Consider the following 21,409-nt stretch of genomic DNA (forward strand, 5'->3'; position numbering starts at 1 on the left):
CAAGTACCATTGGTATACGCGCATCAGGGTTAGGGTCACAAATTCAATTCTCTCTTCCTGTAAATTCAACATATTCAATTCCTCTGAATTCCAACGTTGGGAATTGAATTCTTGGAATTGACCTAATTCAATATTATCCCCAACAAAACCACTATTTCCAATTTGAATTCAATCTCAGGCGGATCATGTCACTGTTTAGACAGAAAGTCTAGTTCAGGCCTGATGAGTTTAAAAAAAACGTAGACTTTGAATGTAGGGTGTTCCAGAAAGAGTGGACATAGAAATATTTCTTTATTGAGGTATCAGGGAAAGCTGTGTGCAAAGAGAGCATCGCTGGCTTGAAAGACTACAACTTGGCCCCGACACTTCCAGACAAGGCATGCAGAGAAATATAGGAATGTCTACTGAGCAGAGTGCAAGTGCATCGAACGAGTTGCTTTCTCAGTTGCAAAAGCAGCAAGGACTTTTCACAAAACTGCATTCAGCAAATCGATGGAATTGCGAGAGCTAGCTAAGTACTGTCCCACAAAATTTCCAAACATAAATCAAGCCATTCGCTGAGGGAGAATTCATTAAAGCATTTTTAAAATCAACTCTGCAGCAATACTTTGCCCCGACAAGAAAGAGCTGTTTGAAAATGTTTCCCTGTGAAGACAAACAGTGACACGGCGTGTTGAGGACATCGCAGAGAATATGGATCAACAGTTGAAAGACAAGGTAAAGGATTTCACCTATTTCTCCCTGGCCCTGGATGAGAGCAGTGATGCACGTGACACAGCGCAGTTGTTGATATTCTTACGAGGCATAAGCCCAAAGAGTTTTAAATTACAGAGGAGCTTGCTTCAGTCGAGTCAATGTAGAGCACAACCACAGGGAAAGATTTATTGAAGGATGTTAATAAGTGTGTGGCAAAGCTGGGACTGAGTTTTATAAAGTTATCCAGTGTGACCACTGATGGGTGCCCAAACTTGACTGGAAAAAACATTGGCCTTTTGAAAAGGACACAAGATCTGAGCTGAAACCAGATCAGAAAATGTTTTTCCTGCATTGCATTATTCATCAGGAGGTGCTCTGTAAATGTGCCTTGAAAATGAGCCATGTTGTGGACACAGTCACTAAAGTCGTAAACTTCATAAGAGCAAAAGCTTTAAACCACAGGCAGTTTGTCTCACTGTTGGAAGAGAGAGTCGGGCCATGCAGATCTCCCCTACCACACAAACGTGAGATGGCTTTGAGGAAGGTGCTTAAAAGGGTCTGGGACCTGATGTCGGAGATTGCTGAGTTTTTGCAAATGAACGGAAAATGTGGATTTCCCTCAACTGCAAGATAAAGAGTGGTTGGCTGATTTTGCCTTCACCGTGGACATCATGGCCCTCATGAATGAACTGAATACCAAACTACAAGGGAAGGGCCTTTTTTCACATCAGATGTACAGCCTTGTCAAAGCCTTCAAGGGAAAATTAATCCTCCTGACCCGCCAAGTAGAAGCCAACAATCACCCACCTTCCAACACCACTAGTCTGTTCCCTATCAGATGACCAGCGGGAGTATACATCGCAGCTGCGTGCTTTGAACGGTGAGTTTTCTTGTCGTTTTGAGGATTTTAAAGTGCTGTTGGTTTCCTCTCCTTTCACCTTCAATGTGGATAACGCTCCCACTGACCTGCAACTTGAGCTTATCGATCTTCAGTCTGATGCAGTGATTGGAGAACTATTCAAAACAATGTCACTGACGAGGTTCTATGCATCTCTCGATGAACAAAACTTTCCGAAGATTAGGAGTCATGCTCAGAAGATGTTTGTACTGTTTGGGTCAACCTACGTATGTGAACAGACATTTTTCAGTGATGAAATATAACAAGGCACAGATCATCTCTTACTGACTCTCACATTTCAGCAATCCTGCGCATAGCGACGTCAGAAACTATACCTGACTTCACTGCTCTAGTCAATGCCCATCAGAGAATACACTCCTCACACTGATTGAGTAGTTTAAATGTAATGTACAGCTCTCTCTTTCTTGTGTTTTTGTGCATACCCATTAACAAGAGTTTTGTCCTTGGTGTAGAACGCACAGTGTACTTGTCCCTCAGTGTAGTTCATTGCATTTAATAATGAAAATACCTACCAAAAGGAGAACATGGATGTGGTTTATTTCTGTGCATGTTAAAAAAGTTAAATAAGTAGCATATCTGGACGGATTTACAGTAGGTATACAGTTGAAGTCGGAAGTTTACATTACACCTTAGCCAAAGACATTTTCACTTAGTTATTCACAATTTCTGACATTTAATCCTCGTAAAGATTCCCTGTCTTAGGATCACCACTTTACTTTAAGAATGAGAAATGTCAGAATAATAGTAGAGAGAATGATTTATTTCAGCTTTTATTTCTTTCATCACATTCCCAGGTCAGAAGATTACATACACTCAATTAGTATTTGGTAGCATTGCCTTTCAATTGTTAAACTTGGGTCAAACATTTCAGGTAGCCTTCCACAAGCTTCCCACAATAAATTGGGTGAATTTTGGCCCATTTCTCCTGACAGAGCTGGTGTAACTGAGTCAGGTTTGTAGGCCTCCTTGCTCGCATACGCTTTTTCAGTTCTGGCTTCAATATATCCACATAGTTTTCCTACCTCATGATGCCATCTATTTTGTGAAGTGCACCAGCCCCTCCTGCAGCATAGCACCCCCACAACATGCTGCTGGCACCCCTGTGCTTCACATTTGGGGTGGTGTTCTTCGCCTTGCAAGCATCCCCCTTTTTCCTCCAAACATAACAATGGTGATCATACCCAAACAGTCATATTTTGTTTCATTAGACCAGAGGACATTTCTCCAAAAAGTACAATCTTTGTCCCCATGTGCAGTTGCAAACCGTAGTCTGGCTTTTTTATGGCGGTTTTGTAGCGGTGACTTCTTCCTTGCTGAGCGGCCTTTCAGGTTATGTCGATATAGGACTCCTTCCTGAGCTTTATGACGGCTACGTGGTCCCATGGAGTTTATACTTGCGTACTATTGTTTGTACAGGTGAACGTGGTACCTTCAGGCGTTTGGAAATTGCGCCCATGGATGAACCAGACTTGTGGAGGTCTACAATCTTTTTCCTGAGGTCTTGGCTGATTTCTTTTGATTTTCCCATGATGTCAAGCAAAGAGGCACTGAGTTTGAAGGTAGGCCTTGAAATACATCCACAGGTACACCTCCAATTGACTCAAATGATGTCAGAAGCTTCTAGAGCCATAACATCATTTTCTGGAATTTTCAAAGCTGTTTAAAGGCACAGTCAACTTAGTGTATGTAAACTTCTGACCCACTGGAATTGTGATACAGTGAATTATACGTGAAATAATCTGTAAACAATTGTTGGAAAAATTACTTGTGTCATGCACAAAGTAGATGTCCTAACCGACTTGCCAAAACTATAGTTTGTTAGCAAGAAATTTGTGGAGTGGTTGAAAAACGAGTTTTAATGACTCCAACCTAAGTGTACGTGAACTTCCGACATCAACTGTATCTGTCAACACAGTCATACACATGATGTATAATCCTGTAATATGATTCTGGCCCGCAATGGCAAAAATATATTCTAATGTTGCCCTCCATGGAAAAGAATTGCCCAGTCCTGGTCTAGCTTTACAAATAAATATAGGAATACAGTTTGGAATAATTAAAAACAAACCCTACAGTCAATTTGATACTATGTGGATTAATTCCTTTAACTGGGAAATATAAAAAATATTTTATTCCAATTAAAATAAAATTCCAAAAGGTTAAAACATTTAATAATTCCAATCCAAAAAGTCTAAACAGTCTAATTACAAATTAATTCCAATTCCATAACTTGATAATTTGACTTTCAAATTTAATTCAACTTAAATTCTCCACTTCATGAGTGAATTCAAAAATTGACATTTCTAATTAAATTGGAAATGGCACAAACTATAAATATATCACTCACAGAGAAATAAGTAGTACTGCTCCGTTTACAGTGGGGGGGAACTAATATTTCCGGTTATTGCAAAGCCATTTCACAGCTGTTTAGATCTTGATTAGTGTTATGTTAGCTAGCTAGCTACAAAGTTGCTTTGTATCATGACAAGGTGTAGTACTGAAACTATCGAGGTTACCTAGCCAGCTACACGTTCAAAGTCAACAACGCAGCCACTGCTAGCTAGCCTACTCCACCAGCCAGCAGTACTGTATCATTTTAGTCAATAAGATTTTTGCAACGTAAGCTTAACTTCCTGAACATTCGAGACGTGTAGTCCACTTGTCATTCCAATCTCCTTTGCATTAGCGTAGCCTCTTCTGTAGCTTGTCTACTATGTGTCTGTCTATCCCTGTTCTCTCTCCTCTGCACAGGCCATACAAACGCTCCACACCGCGTGGCCGCTGCCACTCTAACCTGGTGGTCCCAGCGCGCACGACCCACGTGGACATTCTCTCTTTCTCCCCTGACCCATCTGTCTATCTCCTCATTTGAATTCCATGCTGTCACAGTTACCAGCCCTTTCAAGCTTAACATCCTTATCATTTATCGCCCTCCAGGTTCCCTTGGAGAGTTCATCAATGAGCTTGACGCCTTGATAAGTTCCTTTCCTGAGGATGGCTCACCTCTCACCAGTTCTGGGTGACTTTAACCTCCCCACGTCTACCTTCGACTCATTCCTCTCTGCCTCCTTCTTTCCACTCCTCTCCTCTTTCGACCTCACCCTCTCACCTTCCCCCCCTACTCACAAGGCAGGCAATACGCTTGACCTCATCTTTACTACATGCTGTTCTTCCACTAACCTCATTGCAACTCCCCTCCAAGTCTCCGACCACTACCTCGTATCCTTTTCCCTCTCGCTCTCATCCAACACTTCTCACTCTGCCCCTACTCGGATGGTATTGCGCCGTCCCAACCTTCGCTCTCTCTCTCCCGCTACTCTCTCCTCTTCCATCCTATCATCTCTTCCCTCTGCTCAAACCTTCTCCAACCTATCTCCTGATTCTGCCTCCTCAACCCTCCTCTCCTCCCTCTCTGCATCCTTTGATTTCCTCTGTCCCCTATCCTCCAGGCCGGCTCGGTCCTCCCCTCCTGCTCCGTGGCTCGACGACTCACTGCGAGCTCACAGAACAGGGCTCCGGGCAGCCGAGCGGAAATGGAGGAAAACTCGCCTCCCCTGCGGACCTGGCATCCTTTCACTCCCTCCTCTCTACATTTTCCTCTTCTGTCTCTGCTGCTAAAGCCACTTTCTACCACTCTAAACTCCAAGCATCTGCCTCTAACCCTAGGAAGCTCTTTGCTACCTTCTCCTCCCTCCTGAATCCTCCTCCCCCCCCCCTCCTCCCTCTCTGCGGATGACTTCGTCAACCATTTTGAAAAGAAGGTTGACGACATCCGATCCTCGTTGCTAAGTCAAACGACACTGCTGGTCCTGCTCACACTGCCCTACCCTGTGCTTTGACCTCTTTCTCCCCTCTCTCAGATGAAATCTCGCGTCTTGTGACGGCCGGCCGCCCAACAACCTGCCCACTTGACCCTATCCCCTCCTCTCTTCTCCAGACCATTTCCGGAGACCTTCTCCCCTACCTCACCTCGCTCATCAACTCATCCTTGACCGCTGGCTACGTCCCTTCCGTCTTCAAGAGAGCGAGAGTTGCACCCCTTCTGAAAAAAACCTACACTCGATCCCTCCGATGTCAACAACTACAGACCAGTATCCCTTCTTTCCTTTCTCTCCAAAACTCTTGAACGTGCCGTCCTTGGCCAGCTCTCTTGCTATCTCTCTCAGAATGACCTTCTTGATCCTAATCAGTCAGGTTTCAAGACTGGGCATTCAACTGAGACTGCTCTTCTCTGTGTCACGGAGGCTCTCCGCACTGCTAAAGCTAACTCTCTCTCCTCTGCTCTCATCCTTCTAGACCTATCTGCTGCCTTTGATACCGTGAACCATCAGATCCTCCTCTCCACCCTCTCCGAGCTGGGCATCTCCGGCGCCGCCCACGCTTGGATTGCGTCCTACCTGACAGGTCGCTCCTACCAGGTGGCGTGGCGAGAATCTGTCTCCGCACCACGTGCTCTCACCACTGGTGTCCCCCAGGGCTCTGTTCTTGGCCCACTCCTATTCTCGCTATACACCATGTCACTTGGCTCTGTCATATCCTCACATGGTCTCTCATATCATTGCTATGCAGATGACACACAATTAATCTTCTCCTTTCCCCCTTCTGACAACCAGGTGGCGAATCGCATCTCTGCATGTCTGGCAGACATATCAGTCTGGATGACGGATCACCACCTCAAGCTGAACCTCGGCAAGACGGAGCTGCTCTTCCTCCCGGGGAAGGACTGCCCGTTCCATGATCTCGCCATCACGGTTGACAACTCCCTTGTGTCCTCCTCCCAGAGTGCTAAGAGCCTTGGCGTGACCCTGGACAACACCCTGTCGTTCTCCACCAACATCAAGGCGGTGACCCGATCCTGTAGGTTCATGCTCTACAACATTCGCAGAGTACGACCCTGCCTCACACAGGAAGCGGCGCAGGTCCTAATCCAGGCACTTGTCATCTCCCGTCTGGATTATTGCAACTCGCTGTTGGCTGGGCTCCCTGCCTGTGCCATTAAACCCCTACAACTCATCCAGAACGCCGCAGCCCGTCTGGTGTTCAACCTTCCCAAGTTCTCTCACGTCAACCCGCTCCTCCGCTCTCTCCACTGGCTTCCAGTCGAAGCTCGCATCCGCTACAAGACCATGGTGCTTGCCTACGGAGCTGTGAGGGGAACGGCACCTCCGTACCTTCAGGCTCTGATCAGGCCCTACACCCAAACAAGGGCACTCCGTTCATCCACCTCTGGCCTGCTCGCCTCCCTACCTCTGAGGAAGCACAGTTCCCGCTCAGCCCAGTCAAAACTGTTCGCTGCTCTGGCACCCCAATGGTGGAACAAGCTCCCTCACGACGCCAGGACAGCGGAGTCAATCACCACCTTCCGGAGACACCTGAAACCCCACCTCTTCAAGGAATACCTGGGATAGGATAAAGTAATCCTTCTAACCCCCCCCTTAAAAGATTTAGATGCACTATTGTAAAGTGGTTGTTCCACTGGATATTATAAGGTGAATGCACCAATTTGTAAGTCGCTCTGGATAAGAGCGTCTGCTAAATGACTTAAATGTAAATGTAATACAATGATTCTCGTTTGGTCACAAACTGAAATTAGGTGAACATGATCGAATTTTAGCAACCAGGTAATGACAGAGGGATTTCTACATATTGCGCCTAGGAATTTTCTATTCTCCACCTGCTTAGCTAACTTTTGTTTGTATTAAAAATGTGACTGATACAACTCTGATGTACCCATTGATGGATTTATTAGTTCATTGATTAATGACACTTGCTTAGCCAACACCGCCCAAGAGGAAATGGCCAGAACCCGCCTATACAAGACCTTATATTTGAGATTTACATCTGCCTTCCCCCAACACTGACATTATCTCTACACACTGGTCCTGTCAATGACCCACATGCAAAGGTAACACAGGAAGCTGTGTCACAACAGCTGTGCAAGTGTGAACAGACTGCACTTCCTGTGATTGTCTTCAGTGAATGGGGGGTTTCAAACAGAAAGCAGTCATCCCATATAGAACTGGACTACTGTTCAGAAAAATAGTAAAGGTGATTACCATCACATCAGACTTATCAAAAGATAATATAAAAAAGACAACTACAGCCAAATTTGTCAGACTTATAAAAAAACAAAAACAATTGGGTGTGATTGGTAAAATAGCTTAACTGTTAAAGGGAAGCGACAGCACACTCTCAGCAGCGTATTCAGGGAGATACCATGGCAACGTGTCGCCTCCCACAGAGGTTCTGCAGGTGTCTCATCAACACCACAGGACTAGTGCTACTTTCTGTACCTGAGCAAGGAGACTGACAAGTGTGTAGGAAGTTCACTGACTGAAGTGTGACTGGTTGTGTATGTGAGGGAGAGGTAATGTATATGTGTAAGAGAAAGATATCTCAAGTTCTTTCCCAGGCAACCGTTCCAATCATTAAACCACAACACGGAGAACCACAAAAAGACCGTACACCTGCACAACATTACCATGTCCTTGCAAGCCTAAATATTCTGGAGCAAAGTAATGCCTGAGATTCAGGTATTCTGCGTGAGCAACCGACAACAGGAACCACACACCTACATGCAGTCATTTATTAATATTGAGGGCCTTCACCCTATCAGACATGGAGGCACAGTGAAATTGATATAACAGGAGAGCTTGATAATTCTTCTTTTGTGTGACAGTTAAGAACGGGCACAGTCTTCCTTCATACAAAACATCACCAATCTCAGGTGACCTCAAGTCAGTAGGAGTGATTAGTGAGCCGAGGAAGAGAGAGGATGGAGATAAATATGTGGCAAACAGAGTGAAGGTCTTACCTGTGCTGCCTAATGTTTTGTAAAACCGGTACTCCAAATGCAGCTGTGGTGCCCTTGACTTTATTGGTTCCTGGAGGGAGAATACAGAAGGAAACACTTCAGTTGAAGGGGGGGCTTTTCATTCACTACACGTCAAGAATAAGAAGTACACCTAAATAGGTACATTATTCAAATAAATTATCCTTCAACAAACTACTTTCAAATTCAGGTCTACAAATACCTATATATTGTTTAAATAAAATAATATGTAAATAGGCTGTTCACTCGAGGTATGATTTTAAGAGCTGCTCATTGGGTCACTCCACAAATAATACAGAAATAAGAATACATACTTACCAATTTTATTGCAACATACTCATTGGTGTAGAGGTTTTTACCTAGGAAATAAATAAAAAAAACGGTTATTAGAAGGTTGGGTAAACTATTTATTTCCAAACAGATGCGAGGTCGCACCATAGAAATAGAATGAATAGAACGGGCTTGCGTGCTCTAACCCTGCTAATTTGACTGGCAAACTCATGGGTACGGTCACATTGCATTTCAATACCAGGAAGCCAATCATTTCTATCAACTGATACGCTGAGTCGATATTCACATCATAAGGAGCAACACCCCTCTACCACGTCCGCAAATTGGGGAAAAGAACCATTCTTTCCCATTGCACCCCATTGTAAAGAGTCAACTTTGTCGTCGTTTTTTTGTTATACAGAAATCGCAAAACATGCCAAAAAGCTGCTGATTGAAAAAATGGACACGTTTTTGCTGTGAGTCAATGGGGTAACCTAGGTAACCACAGATCGTTTTCCCCACAGGCGGGCAAGGCCGAGACGTTCTAATACTATGCTGGATTGCCATGGTAATGAAGATGCTAACCAATGTGGCTCATGCAATGGACTGTACTTTTTGTAATGTCAGTTGAGTTGACAACAAATCACAGCACAGATTGAAGGGTACACTTCCTGCTTTTACTTCCAGGCATGGGTACACTCAAAATGTCTGCCAGTACACCCATTATGCCATCATTGACTTGAATGGGGACGCCCGTTATATTCATTATACTTCTATGGTGGTACATCCAGTGCAGCCACCAAGGAATCATCTTAACTCCCACAGCTCTAAGACACATGCTTCAGAAATAACAGTGATGACTGAACAAACAGTGACTGGAAAGTCAGAGGTGTGTAAATTTGATAAATGCGGAGGTTCCCATTGGACAGTTGAGGTGAGGAGGACAACCAGGAGCTTCAAATGCACCATTAGGCATCTGAATATGCCCATTGTGCAATACTATTAGGTGCACGTCTTGCACGAAACTAACAACTTCAGATGAATTAATAAAACCAGTAACTTTGGGCCTCCATTTTAATCCAATTACCTGTCTCTTTGTTGGTAATTGGAGAGACTGTATGCCTTGCTCACGAAGTCATATCGCATTACAAAAGGTGTCATCTTGGAGAGAGAAGTGAAATGCGTTTGCGGAGCAAGCTGAGAATGAAAGAGCTAATGCCAACAGTGCGACACCAGCTGGGAAAGTGAGAACACGGCTTGTGTTTTGATGTAATGATCCTGCGCATAGCAGTGCAATGATACTTTATATAAATGTGGGGGAATACATAGGGCAGTGGGAGAATATGTTTCATTGTAGAATTCAAACACTTAGCGTAGCACATTTCAGTTTATGCGTTTTGAAAATAGACCAAACATGTTTTGAGATGCCAGACTTAAAAGGAAAGATTCACCCATGTTGAATGTTATATCATACTTTGCCATCTCTGAACAATGTTCTATTGATTCCTGGAGTCATCTCATGTTTATCTGAGCTCTTGCTGTTCACAAAGGCAGAAATACACCAGCTGCATTTCTGCCTGCTTGAAAGTGCTATATATTGAAAGCTTGACTGCTGACCAGCCAACATTTTTGGGACTGTATTTATAGTGGACTAATGAAAAAAATAAAAGATACTCAGAGGATTATTCCTTTAAATTTCAAAGGGTACAAGGTTTAGTGTACACATGGAGGCTTCTTTCCTGGTTAACACCGGCTCCCAAGACACCTTGTGACATTTGCTATTTTTACAATCCTCCACGTTCAATGTTGAAATGCCAACGATTTGTGGTGAGGTCTCCTGATTAACAAAGTCAAATTTGATGAATTGTAGTCAGAAGATAAGAATACAGGTCTCAATAACAAGTCCCTCCCAAGACAGTTAGTATTCACATCTGCTTTTTAAGATGTCTTGCACCTGTAGGCTTATCTCTTCTCAACTTCAATCTAGCAATAGCAGTCCAGCGTTCTAAATGTCAGGGCAATTTAGGCCATTCTTAAATTCCTCATAAGTGAGTAGATGAGCCTGTGGAACCCAGCCACACTCAGGCTGAGTGACAACGCCACAGGCAAACTATAGGCCTCAGAGAACCTCTGACTGCTCAGCAGCACAGTTCATGCGTGGAGCATACCAGAGAACAGGCCACTCTCTCGCCCACCCCCTCCTGGACTATTATCCACGTGGGAGGCAGCAGAGTAGAATCTCAGTCTCTCAACCAGTTTCAGAACAAACAGTAAAGCCTTTCTGGCTATAGCTCTTCCTTTCATGGCGTCATGCTCCTCACTGTTCTGCTTAGAGAACATGTTCATTAGACAATCCAGAGATCTTAGTCAGTCGCAGGCTACAGGTGATGTGAAATAGGCCCAATGAGTTTAACGTATAAGCAAAAACCGGTAAAAATAAATAAAAATAGGTCTGTTGTACTGTACCCAAATGAACAACATTGTCTCTTCTCTACAAAATAACTGTTTACCATGCAGGTACTGTATGTCCCTTTGCTGACTGGATTAAAAAGGAAATCTTATTATGAATTCTATTATATTCTTTCAGCATACATGAAACAAGGCAACATTAACAGCATATTCATGGGGAAAGAAGCAGAGGGGTCTTCTTATGAGCAGGCACCTCCATGCATAAACTCAGGTAGGGTCGCACAGTTTGGGGAATATTCAGAAGTGGAAACTTTCCATGGGAATTAACTGGAATATATGCAAAGTAATATTAATACCATTTAAAAATGCAGATATTTTTTTGCATTGGATATATTTACCATATCATAAGGAGACAGAAACATAAACCTTTTATCTTATCATAAGTAGACATAATTGCAAATTATTAAATCCTTCCAATAGAAATAAAAAAAACAATTTAGTTATGAATTGAACTTGAATTAAATGAGTTGACATGGGATGATTTCACTGAACAACCAAAAGGGAATACTGTAGGATCCCTAATGACCCATCGCATCTCCTAAAAACATTTTCAACATGCATCTGTAAAATGATAGTCTAGTAACTAAAGCTTTGGTTGTCTTCCTCTCAGGCTTCCATGTCTTCTCCCTGGACCTCCTCAATGTCCACCTCTGGTACATCAGACTCTGAGGCCTCATCTTCACTGTCACTTTCCAACCTTGTTGCGGGTGGCTCATTGTCAGGCTCAAAAAGCCTCACATTTGCCCGGATGGCCACCAATTTTTCAACCCTTGTATTGGTCAGCCTGTTGCGTGCTTTGGTGTGTGTGTTCCCAAACAAGGACCAGTTGCGCTCTGAGGCAACTGATGTTGATGGGATTTGGAGGATGAGGGAGGCAACAGGGGAAAGAGCCTCAGATCCACAAAGTCCCTTCCACCAGGTGGCTGATGAGATACGTTGGCTCGACTGCCATATTGTATCTCCATCCCAAAGCCCTTGCTTGGAAGTGTACTTCGCCAGACTGCCAAGAACCTTGCCCACGTCCAGGCCAAGGTGGCAAGACATAGTGATGACACCATAGGCCTTGTTGATCTCTGCACCAGACAGAATGCTCTTGCCAGCATACTTGGGGTCCAACATGTACGCTGTGGCGTGTATCTTCCCGCTTTTTGATGTATTTCAGTAATGCAGTTTCCTCTGCTTGGAGCAACAGTGAAGTGGACAGGGCAGTACGGATTTCTTCGCTTACATCTGCAAGCAGAGTCTGAACATCAGACAGGACGGCATTGTCTCCCTCAATTCGTGCAATGGCTACTGCTATAGGTTTCAGGAGTTTCAGGCTGCTTACCACTCTCTCAAAATACATCATCCAGGATGATCCTCTTGATGGGGCTGTCCATATCGGCAGACTGTGATATGGCCATTTCACGGAGACTCCTTCCCTTCCAGGAGACTGTCAAACATGATGACAACACCACCCCAACGGGTGTTGCTGGGCAGCTTCAATGTGGTGCTCTTGTTCTTCTCACTTTGCTTGGTCAGGTAGATTGCTGCTATAACTTGATGACCCTTCACATACCTAACCATTTCCTTGGCTCTCTTGTAGAGTGTATCCATTTGTTTTCAGTGCCATGATGTCCTTGAGGAGCAGATTTAATGTATGAGCAGCACAGCCAATGAGCGTGATGTGAGGGTAGGACTCCTCCACTTTAGACCAAGCAGCCTCCATGTTCGCAGCAGTGTCTGTCACCAGTACAAATACCTTCTGTGGTCCAAGGTCATTGATGACTGCCTTCAGCTCATCTGCAATGTAGAGACCGGTGTGTATGTTGTCCCTTGTGTCTGTGCTCTTGAAGAATACTGGTTGAGGGGTGGAGATGTAGTTAATTATTCCTTGCCCACAAACATTCGACCACCCATCAGAGATTGCAATACAGTCTGCTTTCTCTATGATTTACTTGACCTTCACTTGCACTCTGTTGAACTCTGCATCCAGCAAATGAGAAGATAAAGCATGTCTGGTTAGACGGGTGTATGCTGGGCAAAGAACATTCAGAAATCTCTTCCAATACACATTGCCTGTGAGCATCAGAGGTGAAACAGTTGCATACACAGCTCGAGCAAGACAGTCATCAGCATCTCTGACTATGTTCCTCCATTGAATCAAAAAAAACTTTGATTCCAGGAGGCCCATGAGCTGTTGCTATCGATAAGGTGTCTGATTCATCATTTTCACCTCGAATAGAAGTAGAGGGACTTTTGTCAGAGGTTGCTTGTTGTGAGCACTGAGGGAACTTTATGCACTTGGCCAGATGATTCTGCATCTTTTCTGCATTCTTCACATATGATTTGGCACAGTATTTGCAAATGTACACAGCTTTTCCTTCTACATTAGCTGCAGTGAAATGTCTCCACACATCAGATAGTGCCCGTGGCATTTTCCTGTAAAGATTAGAAAAACCGTAAAAAAATATATGTACAATTCCATGTACAGATAAATAGTTAAGCAGTTAGATTAAACAACTCCTTTGTAAGATAAATGTATTAAAATGAAACATGTATGGAAACAGGTGAATTAACACTCAGTTAGCAGGGTCAAGCAAGCTAGAACCCACATGGTAGCAAAAACTAACTAGCAGAAATTGTTAACAACACACTTTGCTGTAGGCTACCATTTACTAGTTTAGAAAAATCACATATGTCATGTAAAATATATTCACCCCACCCAGTATTGTAATCAAAACTTACCAGAAAGCATATAGTCCTTGGCTCAGACAGTGTAGTAGTGTGGGCTCAATAGCATCTCATTAATGTTCAAGATCTGGAGAATCAGCTGTACATGTGATGGAAGAATGCAATGTGCATGCAGAGGGTTGCAATTCCGTTTAATTGGGGATAGTTTAACCAAAATATACCACAAGACCAAGAATTGCCTTATGTGTATCCCATAAAAAGGTTCACTGTTGTAAGCTAACTTTTTTGATGAATTTAAGCAAAATTCCCAAGATTCCCATGATCAACTTCAGACGGAAAATTTACCGGGAAGTTTCCGGACTATTTTTAAGCCTTTAAGGTCACCTCAGGCTGCGAGGTGTCAGATGTGATAATGAGTTGTAGTGGAGGTGCAGGAGGATAGACATTCAGCTCTCAAAGTTAAGTAATTATCCATAACGAAAATGATATGCATCTTACTTGTCGCCAACGTAATCTGTCTCAATTCCAGTGTCTATAGCCTTTGCAGAGTAGCCGGGGCCTGACCTCATCATGATGCAGTGATTGCATCCAACTTTAATCATCGTGTTGAGATATTATGATAGCGAGGGTGAGAAGAGGGCACTGACTGCCATTAGGAATTCATCAATGAACAAGATTTTACATTTCCAAGAGGAATGTAACAGAGGCCCAAAATTGTAAAACCAATCTTCATACATACACCAAAAAAAGTTACAAACTTATTCTTGAAAGGGTGGCGAGTTCTTACCTAGCTTCAGCTCTCCAAAGTTACCACAGCCAATCTTCTTGCCCACACGGAAGTTGGGCCCAACCATGAGTACTCCGGAGGATCCAGAGGGGCGCGAGTGCCCGCTGCGCCCCTGACCCGTCTTGCTGCTGCGCGCCGGTCGCTCACCCTCTTTTTCCCGTGGGTGCTCCATGGCTCAAAATGCCTCCTAGAGGACACGAGGCACAAGGAGATGGTGCGCTCCCTGTCAGGGGCTGCTCCTCAGCTGGGCAAAGGGGCCGGGGCACCGGGCTCTGCCTCTGCCCAGCCCCGTCACTGCGACCTCGACATTGGGGTGGGGGAGCGAGAGCTTTCACAGGTATCCTGGAAAAAAGTGAAAAGGAAATGTCAGAAATTGACCAATTTAAGTGTCCTGCTGAGATAAGCTATGGAGTGACTAGGTACTGAGAAACCATGACAACCCCACCACACAGGGACCTGGAGGATAAAAGAACTCTACAACAAATAAAAAATAAATAAAAAAAGTGTAAGAAAATCAGACCACTTTTACTAGAGTAGCCTACATATACCGTGGAGTCCTAAATTGATATTGTCAGGATGCTTTTTTCCCCCAGAACCCCATGCTTATCCCCAATTTGACAAGCTTGCTGGACAGTTCAGATGTGTGTGCCATCCTGCACTATTCACATATAGGATACAATACTTTACAAAGGCTAATACTTAGCCCCAACCGAGTGCTACATGTTCAAATATTATTACCTCTCAAACTATGTTGTGCACATCTGTATGTGTACACAAAAAAATCAAATACCTTATTTTGAAAATCTATGCTAAGACACTTTTTTTTTTTTTTATTTCCTTTTTCCATTGGTGGCGCTATAAATCTTTCACGAGTCCCAGTCTCATTTCGCCTCCTCTCTTTACAACAGGCTTGACAGCTATCTCAAGATGAACGGTGTAATTCGCAAGACAAATATCACCAAATTCAAATCAGGCCACCAATGCAACAAAAAAAAAGTCTCAGGAGAAAAACTGAAATATGACATCCCATAAATCTCAGATTACATACAGTGGGGGAAAAAAGTATTTGATCCCCTGCTGATTTTGTACGTTTGCCCACTGACAAAGAAAGGATCAGTCTATAATTTTAATGGTAGGTTTATTTGAACAGTGAGAGACAGAATAACAACAAAAACATCCAGAAAAACGCATGTCAAAAATGTTATAAATTGATTTGCATTTTAATGAGGGAAATAAGTATTTGACCCCCTCTCAATCAGAAAAATTTCTGGTTCCCAGGTGTCTTTTATACAGGTAACGAGCTGAGATTAGGAGCACACTCTTAAAGGGAGTGCTTCTAACCGCAGCTTGTTACCTGTAAAAAAAGACACCTGTCCACAGAAGCAATCAATCAATCAGATTCCAAACTCTCCACCATGGCCAAGACCAAAGAGCTCTCCAAGGATGTCAGGGTCAAGATTGTAGACCTACACAAGGCTGGAATGGGCTACAAGAACATCGCCAGGCAGCTTGGTGAGAAGGTGACAATATTTGGTGCGATTATTCGCAAATGGAAGAAACACAAAATAACTATATCCCTCGGCCTGGGGCTCCATGCAAGATCTCACCTCGTGGAGTTGCAATGATCATGAGAACGGTGAGGAATCAGCCCAGAACTACACGGGAGGATCTTGTCAATGATCTCAAGGCAGCTGGGACCATAATCACCAAGAAAATAATTGGTAACACTACGCCGTGAAGGACTGAAATCCTGCAGCGCCCGCAAGGTCTCCCTGCTCAAGAATACATATACATGCCCGTCTGAAGTTTGCCAATGAACATCTGAATGATTCAGAGGACAACTGGTGAAAGTGTTGTGGTCAGATGAGACCAAAATGGAGCTCTTTGACATCAACTCGCCGTGTTTGGAGGAGGAATGCTGCCTATGACCCCAAGAACACCATCCCCACCGTCAAGCATGGAGGTGGAAACATTATGCTTTGGGGGTGTTTTTCTGCTAAGGGGACAGGACAACTTCACCGCCTCAAAGGGACGATGGACGGGGCCATGTACCGTCAAATCTTGGGTGAGAACCTCCTTCCCTCAGCCAGGGCATTGAAAATAGGTCATGGATGGGTATTCCAGCATGACAATGACCCAAAACACACGGCCAAGGCAACAAAGGAGTGGCTCAAGAAGAAGCACATTAAGGTCCTGGAGTGGCCTAGCCAGTCTCCAGACCTTAATCCCATAGAAAATCTGTGGAGGGAGCTGAAGGTTCGAGTTGCAAACGTCAGCCTCGAAACCTTAATGACTTGGAGAAGATCTGCAAAGAGGAGTGGGACAAAATCCCTCCTGAGATGTGTGCAAACCTGGTGGCCAACTACAAGAAACTTCTGACCTCTGTGATTGCCAACAAGGGTTTTGCCACCAAGTACTAAGTCATGTTCTGCAGAGGGGTGAAATACTTATTTCCCTCATTAAAATGCAAATCATTTTATAACATTTTTGACATGCGTATTTCTGGATTTTTTTGTTGTTATTCTGTCTCTCACTGTTCAAATAAACCTACCATTAAAATTATAGACTGATCCTTTCTTGTGAGCAAACGTACAAAATCAGCAGGGGATCAAATACTCTCTCCTCTCTCCCCCCCCCCACTTTTTTTAAATCAGCCATCCCTCCCAGGAGATTGGGGTTGGAGGCAGTTACTGGAACAACCTCCAAGCCAGCATTTGCGTAATTGATCTTATTCCACCTCAGAGGTACAGACTACAGAGGCAGTGCAGATAGGCAAGATAATCTTCAGGGTCTACCTGCCAAGGCCGTGAAGAGGCATGAGAGAGATCAGGAAGCATTAGTTGTCAGTATCCTTAACCTCCCTATTCAAGGGCTGTGGTGGTTTAAGACCGTCTGTGCATGGCAACATGGGGAACCATAAACACAGCAGAGCAGGCCTTAAGAATAGCTACATGTCCCTGGGGATTCTCCCTTTGAAATTTTATGATTAGACCTAAACTGATTTGGCGGCAGTGAAATTGGCATGTCAGTAAAACACTGGAGTGAAGTGACAGGGAGGTGAGGTACTACGCAACAGTAACGCAATAAGAACAGAGGTTGTTGCCAATGACAACACAACCAAAGGTTAACATCTGAAGTGTTGAAAGGTTTTTTGAAAACTGAAAATCTCACATTTGTTAAGAATCAGGGCCTTAACATTGTGCTTCCTGTTCATTTTCCATGCAAGTTTTGTTTGTCCAGAGAAGTGTGGGAAGTTGACGTGACACCTCTTTTGTTTTGTTCATAACTGAAAATGGCAAAAATTGTGATGGGGAGTTTTGGGCTGGGCGATATATCAAATTAATTCAAATGTATGTTTTTGCGTGATATTCCAAGAATCAAGGTTGTTATTTTTCGTTTTTATGTCCGCTTATTCTCATGTTGTATTTTTGGTCTAGTCTCCGTCGCTACTCTGTGCACCTTCCCCATTTACACCAGAGATGTGTATATAATGACGAGATGTACAGTACCATTCAAAAGTTTGGACACACTTACTCATTCAAGGATTTTACATTTATTTTTTACATAGCAGAATAATAGTGAAGACATCAAAACTATGAAATAACAGACATGGAATCATGTAGTAACCAAAAAAAAAGTGTTAAATCAAAATCTAAATATATTTGAGATTCTTTAGAGTAGCGAACCTTTGCCTTGATGACAGCTTTGCACACTCTTGGCATTCTGTCAAATCAGCTTCACCTGGAATGCTTTTCTGGTCCCGTGTGGCTCAGTTGGTAGAGCATGGTGTTTGCAACGCCATGGTTGTGGGTTCGATTCCCACAGGGGACCAGTACGGCGGGGAAAAAAAGGTATGAAATGTATGAAAATGTATGCATTCACTACTGTAAGTCGCTCTGGATAAGAGTGTCTACTAAAATGTAAATGAATGCTTTTCCAACAGTCTTGAAGGAGTTTCCACATGTGCTGAGCACTTGTTGCCTTCTTTTCCTTCACTCTGTGGTCCAACTCATTCCAAACCATCTCAATTGGGTTGAGGTCAGGTGATTGTGGAGGCCAGATCATCTAATGCAGCACCCCAATCTCCTTCTTGATCAAAGAGAACTTATATAGCCTGGAGGTGTGCTGGGTCATTATCCTGTTGAAAAACAAATGATAGGGGGACTAAGTGCAAACCAGATGGGATGGCGTATCGCTGCAGAATGCTGTGGTAGCCATGTTGGTTAAGTGTGCCTTGAATTGTAAATAAATCCCTGACAGTGTCACCAGCAAAGCTCCCCCACACCATCTCCTCCATACTTCACGGTGGGAACCACACATGCGGAGATCATCCGTTCACCTACTCTGCGACTCAGACCAAAAGGACAGATTTCCACCGATCTGATGCCCATTGCTTGTGTTTCTTGGCCCCAGCAAGTCTTTTCTTATTGGTGACCTTTAGTAGTGGTTTCTTCGCAGCAATTCAATCATGAAGGCCTGATTCATGCAGTCTCCTCCGAACAGTTGATGTTGTGTCCATTACTTTGAACTTATCCTCTGCATAAGAGGTAACTCTGCGTCTTCCATTCCTGTGGCGGTCCTCATGAGAGCCAATTTTATCATAGCGGTTGATGGTTTTTGTGACTGCACTTGAAGAAACGTTCAAAGTTGTTGAAATTTTCCAGATTAACTGACCTTCTTGAAGTAATGGACTGTCGTTTCCCTTTGCTTATTTGAGCTGTTCTTGCCATAATATGGACGGTCTTTTACCAAATAGGGCTCTCTTCTGTATACCCCCCTACCTTGTCACAACACAAGTGATTGGCTCAAACGCATTAAGAAGGAAAGAAATTCCACAAATGTACTTTTAACAAGGCACACCTGTTAATTGAAATGCATTCCAGGTGACTACCTCATGAAGCTGGTTGAGAGAATGCCAAGAGTGTGAAAAGCTGTCAAGGCAAAGGGTGGCTATTTGAAGAATCTCAAATATAAAATATATTATGATTTGTTTAACACTTTTTTGGTTACCACATGATTTCATATGTGTTATTTTTATGTTTTCACTATTATTCTACAATGCAGAAAATAGTCCAAACTTTTGACTGGTACTGTAGATATATTTTTATACACACTTGAAGAACAAAAAGCAAATGAAAAATGTTTGTGGTGAAATCATAAGGAAGGCTTACTATTAACAATAAGGACCAAAATGGGCCATACAGCCTGGGATTTCCAACGGTGTGACAGGAAGATGGTGTCACAGCAGAGGAAATAGCGGTCACTCCAGGGGACATATACAAGTTTAACCTATTAATAAACAAGTCTAAACATTTCATTATAATCAAATAACACTTATTTGCATTAGACCTATTTGTATCCTGTTGCAATTTTGATGCTTTTAAGTGATTCTGAGTGCAATATTTATGAATTCATTTCCCCACGCCTGGTTTCTCACTCTCTGCAACCTCTGCGTCTGTCTCTGCCCTCTGGGGAGGGTCAAGTTTCTTTACCTGACCCTAGTGATCATACAGGCAGATATTGGGGAATGGCTGTGGTGCTCCCATTCCTGGTTCTCACTCCCTGCATTAGAACATCCATCCCCTTGGTCCCTTTATGTCTGTCCTACCAGTTTCCCCTCTTCCTGACCGATTGGCATACGTGATCCACCCTGGGAGCCTCCATCAGCCGTGCCTCTATTGGAGACTGTCCCCCCCTGCTCTACCTGGTTGATCCTGCCATATTCTTGTCCCAAAGATTAAGCCAAGTCTTAGTACACACGGCCAGTACAGTGAAACTTTGCATGGCTCATTAAATCAGTTAAGATTCTATTAAATCACTCCAATGTTACTTGAATAACTGTGGCAATTGTAGCGCTAAGATATGCCAACAAGTGTTGGCCGAAAACCGATACGGGGACCCTTCGTGGCACTGGCATCTCATTCAAATATCTGCCCTATCAACTTTCAATGGTAATTTGTGCCTACCATGGTGACGACTGGTAACGGAAAATCAGGGTTCGACTACGTAGAGGGAGCCTGAGAAACGGCTAGCACATCCAAGGAAGGAAGCAGGCAAGGAAATGAGCCACTCCCGATTCGGGGAAGTACTGACAAAAAATAATAACACAGGACTCTTTGGAGTCCCTGTAATTGGAATGAGTACACTTCAAATCTTTTAATGAGGATTCATTACTGATGTTTAGGATTGATGTTTAGAAGCATTTTTACAGTGGTCAGAAACTTCTGAAAGTGTCGTTATGTTTTAACTGCCTGTTGTGTATTGTCCATCGGTGTGACAATGTCCTATGGGGTGACGCCAATAAATGAAAATTAAAAAAGGTGTAATCTTGGACAAAATCTAAAAGACATTGTCAAGCATGAGGCAGGTAACATTATAATAATACACAAGTAAGATAATTGCTTTTATCTAAGTTCAGTGAAATCTTACCTAACATTTTTGTAAAGCTTTACACTCGGTTATCATCATTATACAAGGAAATTGTGTGTTTTTCCATTTCAAATGCCGGAATATGATTACTGATTTAAAGACAGAAGTAACTAATGAGTAAAATAATGATTGTTATTTTGGAAACAAACCATTATATTAAAATGAATTGTAATGTCACACCAGAGGACAAATTCAAGGCACAAATACAGGTTCATTAAACTGGATATAAACTCTAAATTGAAAGAGGCTATATAACATTGAGTTGTAACTCTTTTTTTAAAAACTCGTTTTGGCCATATGGCAACTACCCGTGTACAGTTTCAAACTGTACTTT

At 43.3% G+C, this 21,409-nt stretch overlaps 1 protein-coding gene across 2 annotated transcripts in view; it reads right to left on the minus strand.

Moving 5' to 3' along the window:
• LOC106573333 (casein kinase I) overlaps positions 1-21,409 on the minus strand; it is a 64,740-nt gene that overhangs the window by 28,260 nt on the left and 15,071 nt on the right. For both annotated transcript variants that reach the window (XM_014148294.2, XM_014148293.2), the window contains exons 2-4: positions 14,647-14,988; positions 8,766-8,806; positions 8,430-8,499 (exon numbers count right to left, since the gene is read on the minus strand). In XM_014148294.2, coding sequence (XP_014003769.1) covers positions 8,430-8,499; positions 8,766-8,806; positions 14,647-14,818 — 283 coding nt within the window. In that variant the 5' untranslated portion in view covers positions 14,819-14,988. The remainder of the gene's footprint in view (positions 1-8,429; positions 8,500-8,765; positions 8,807-14,646; positions 14,989-21,409) is intronic.

Source organism: Salmo salar, chromosome ssa16, assembly GCF_905237065.1.
Source record: "Salmo salar chromosome ssa16, Ssal_v3.1, whole genome shotgun sequence".
In the NCBI taxonomy this organism is placed as follows: Eukaryota; Metazoa; Chordata; class Actinopteri; order Salmoniformes; family Salmonidae; genus Salmo; species Salmo salar.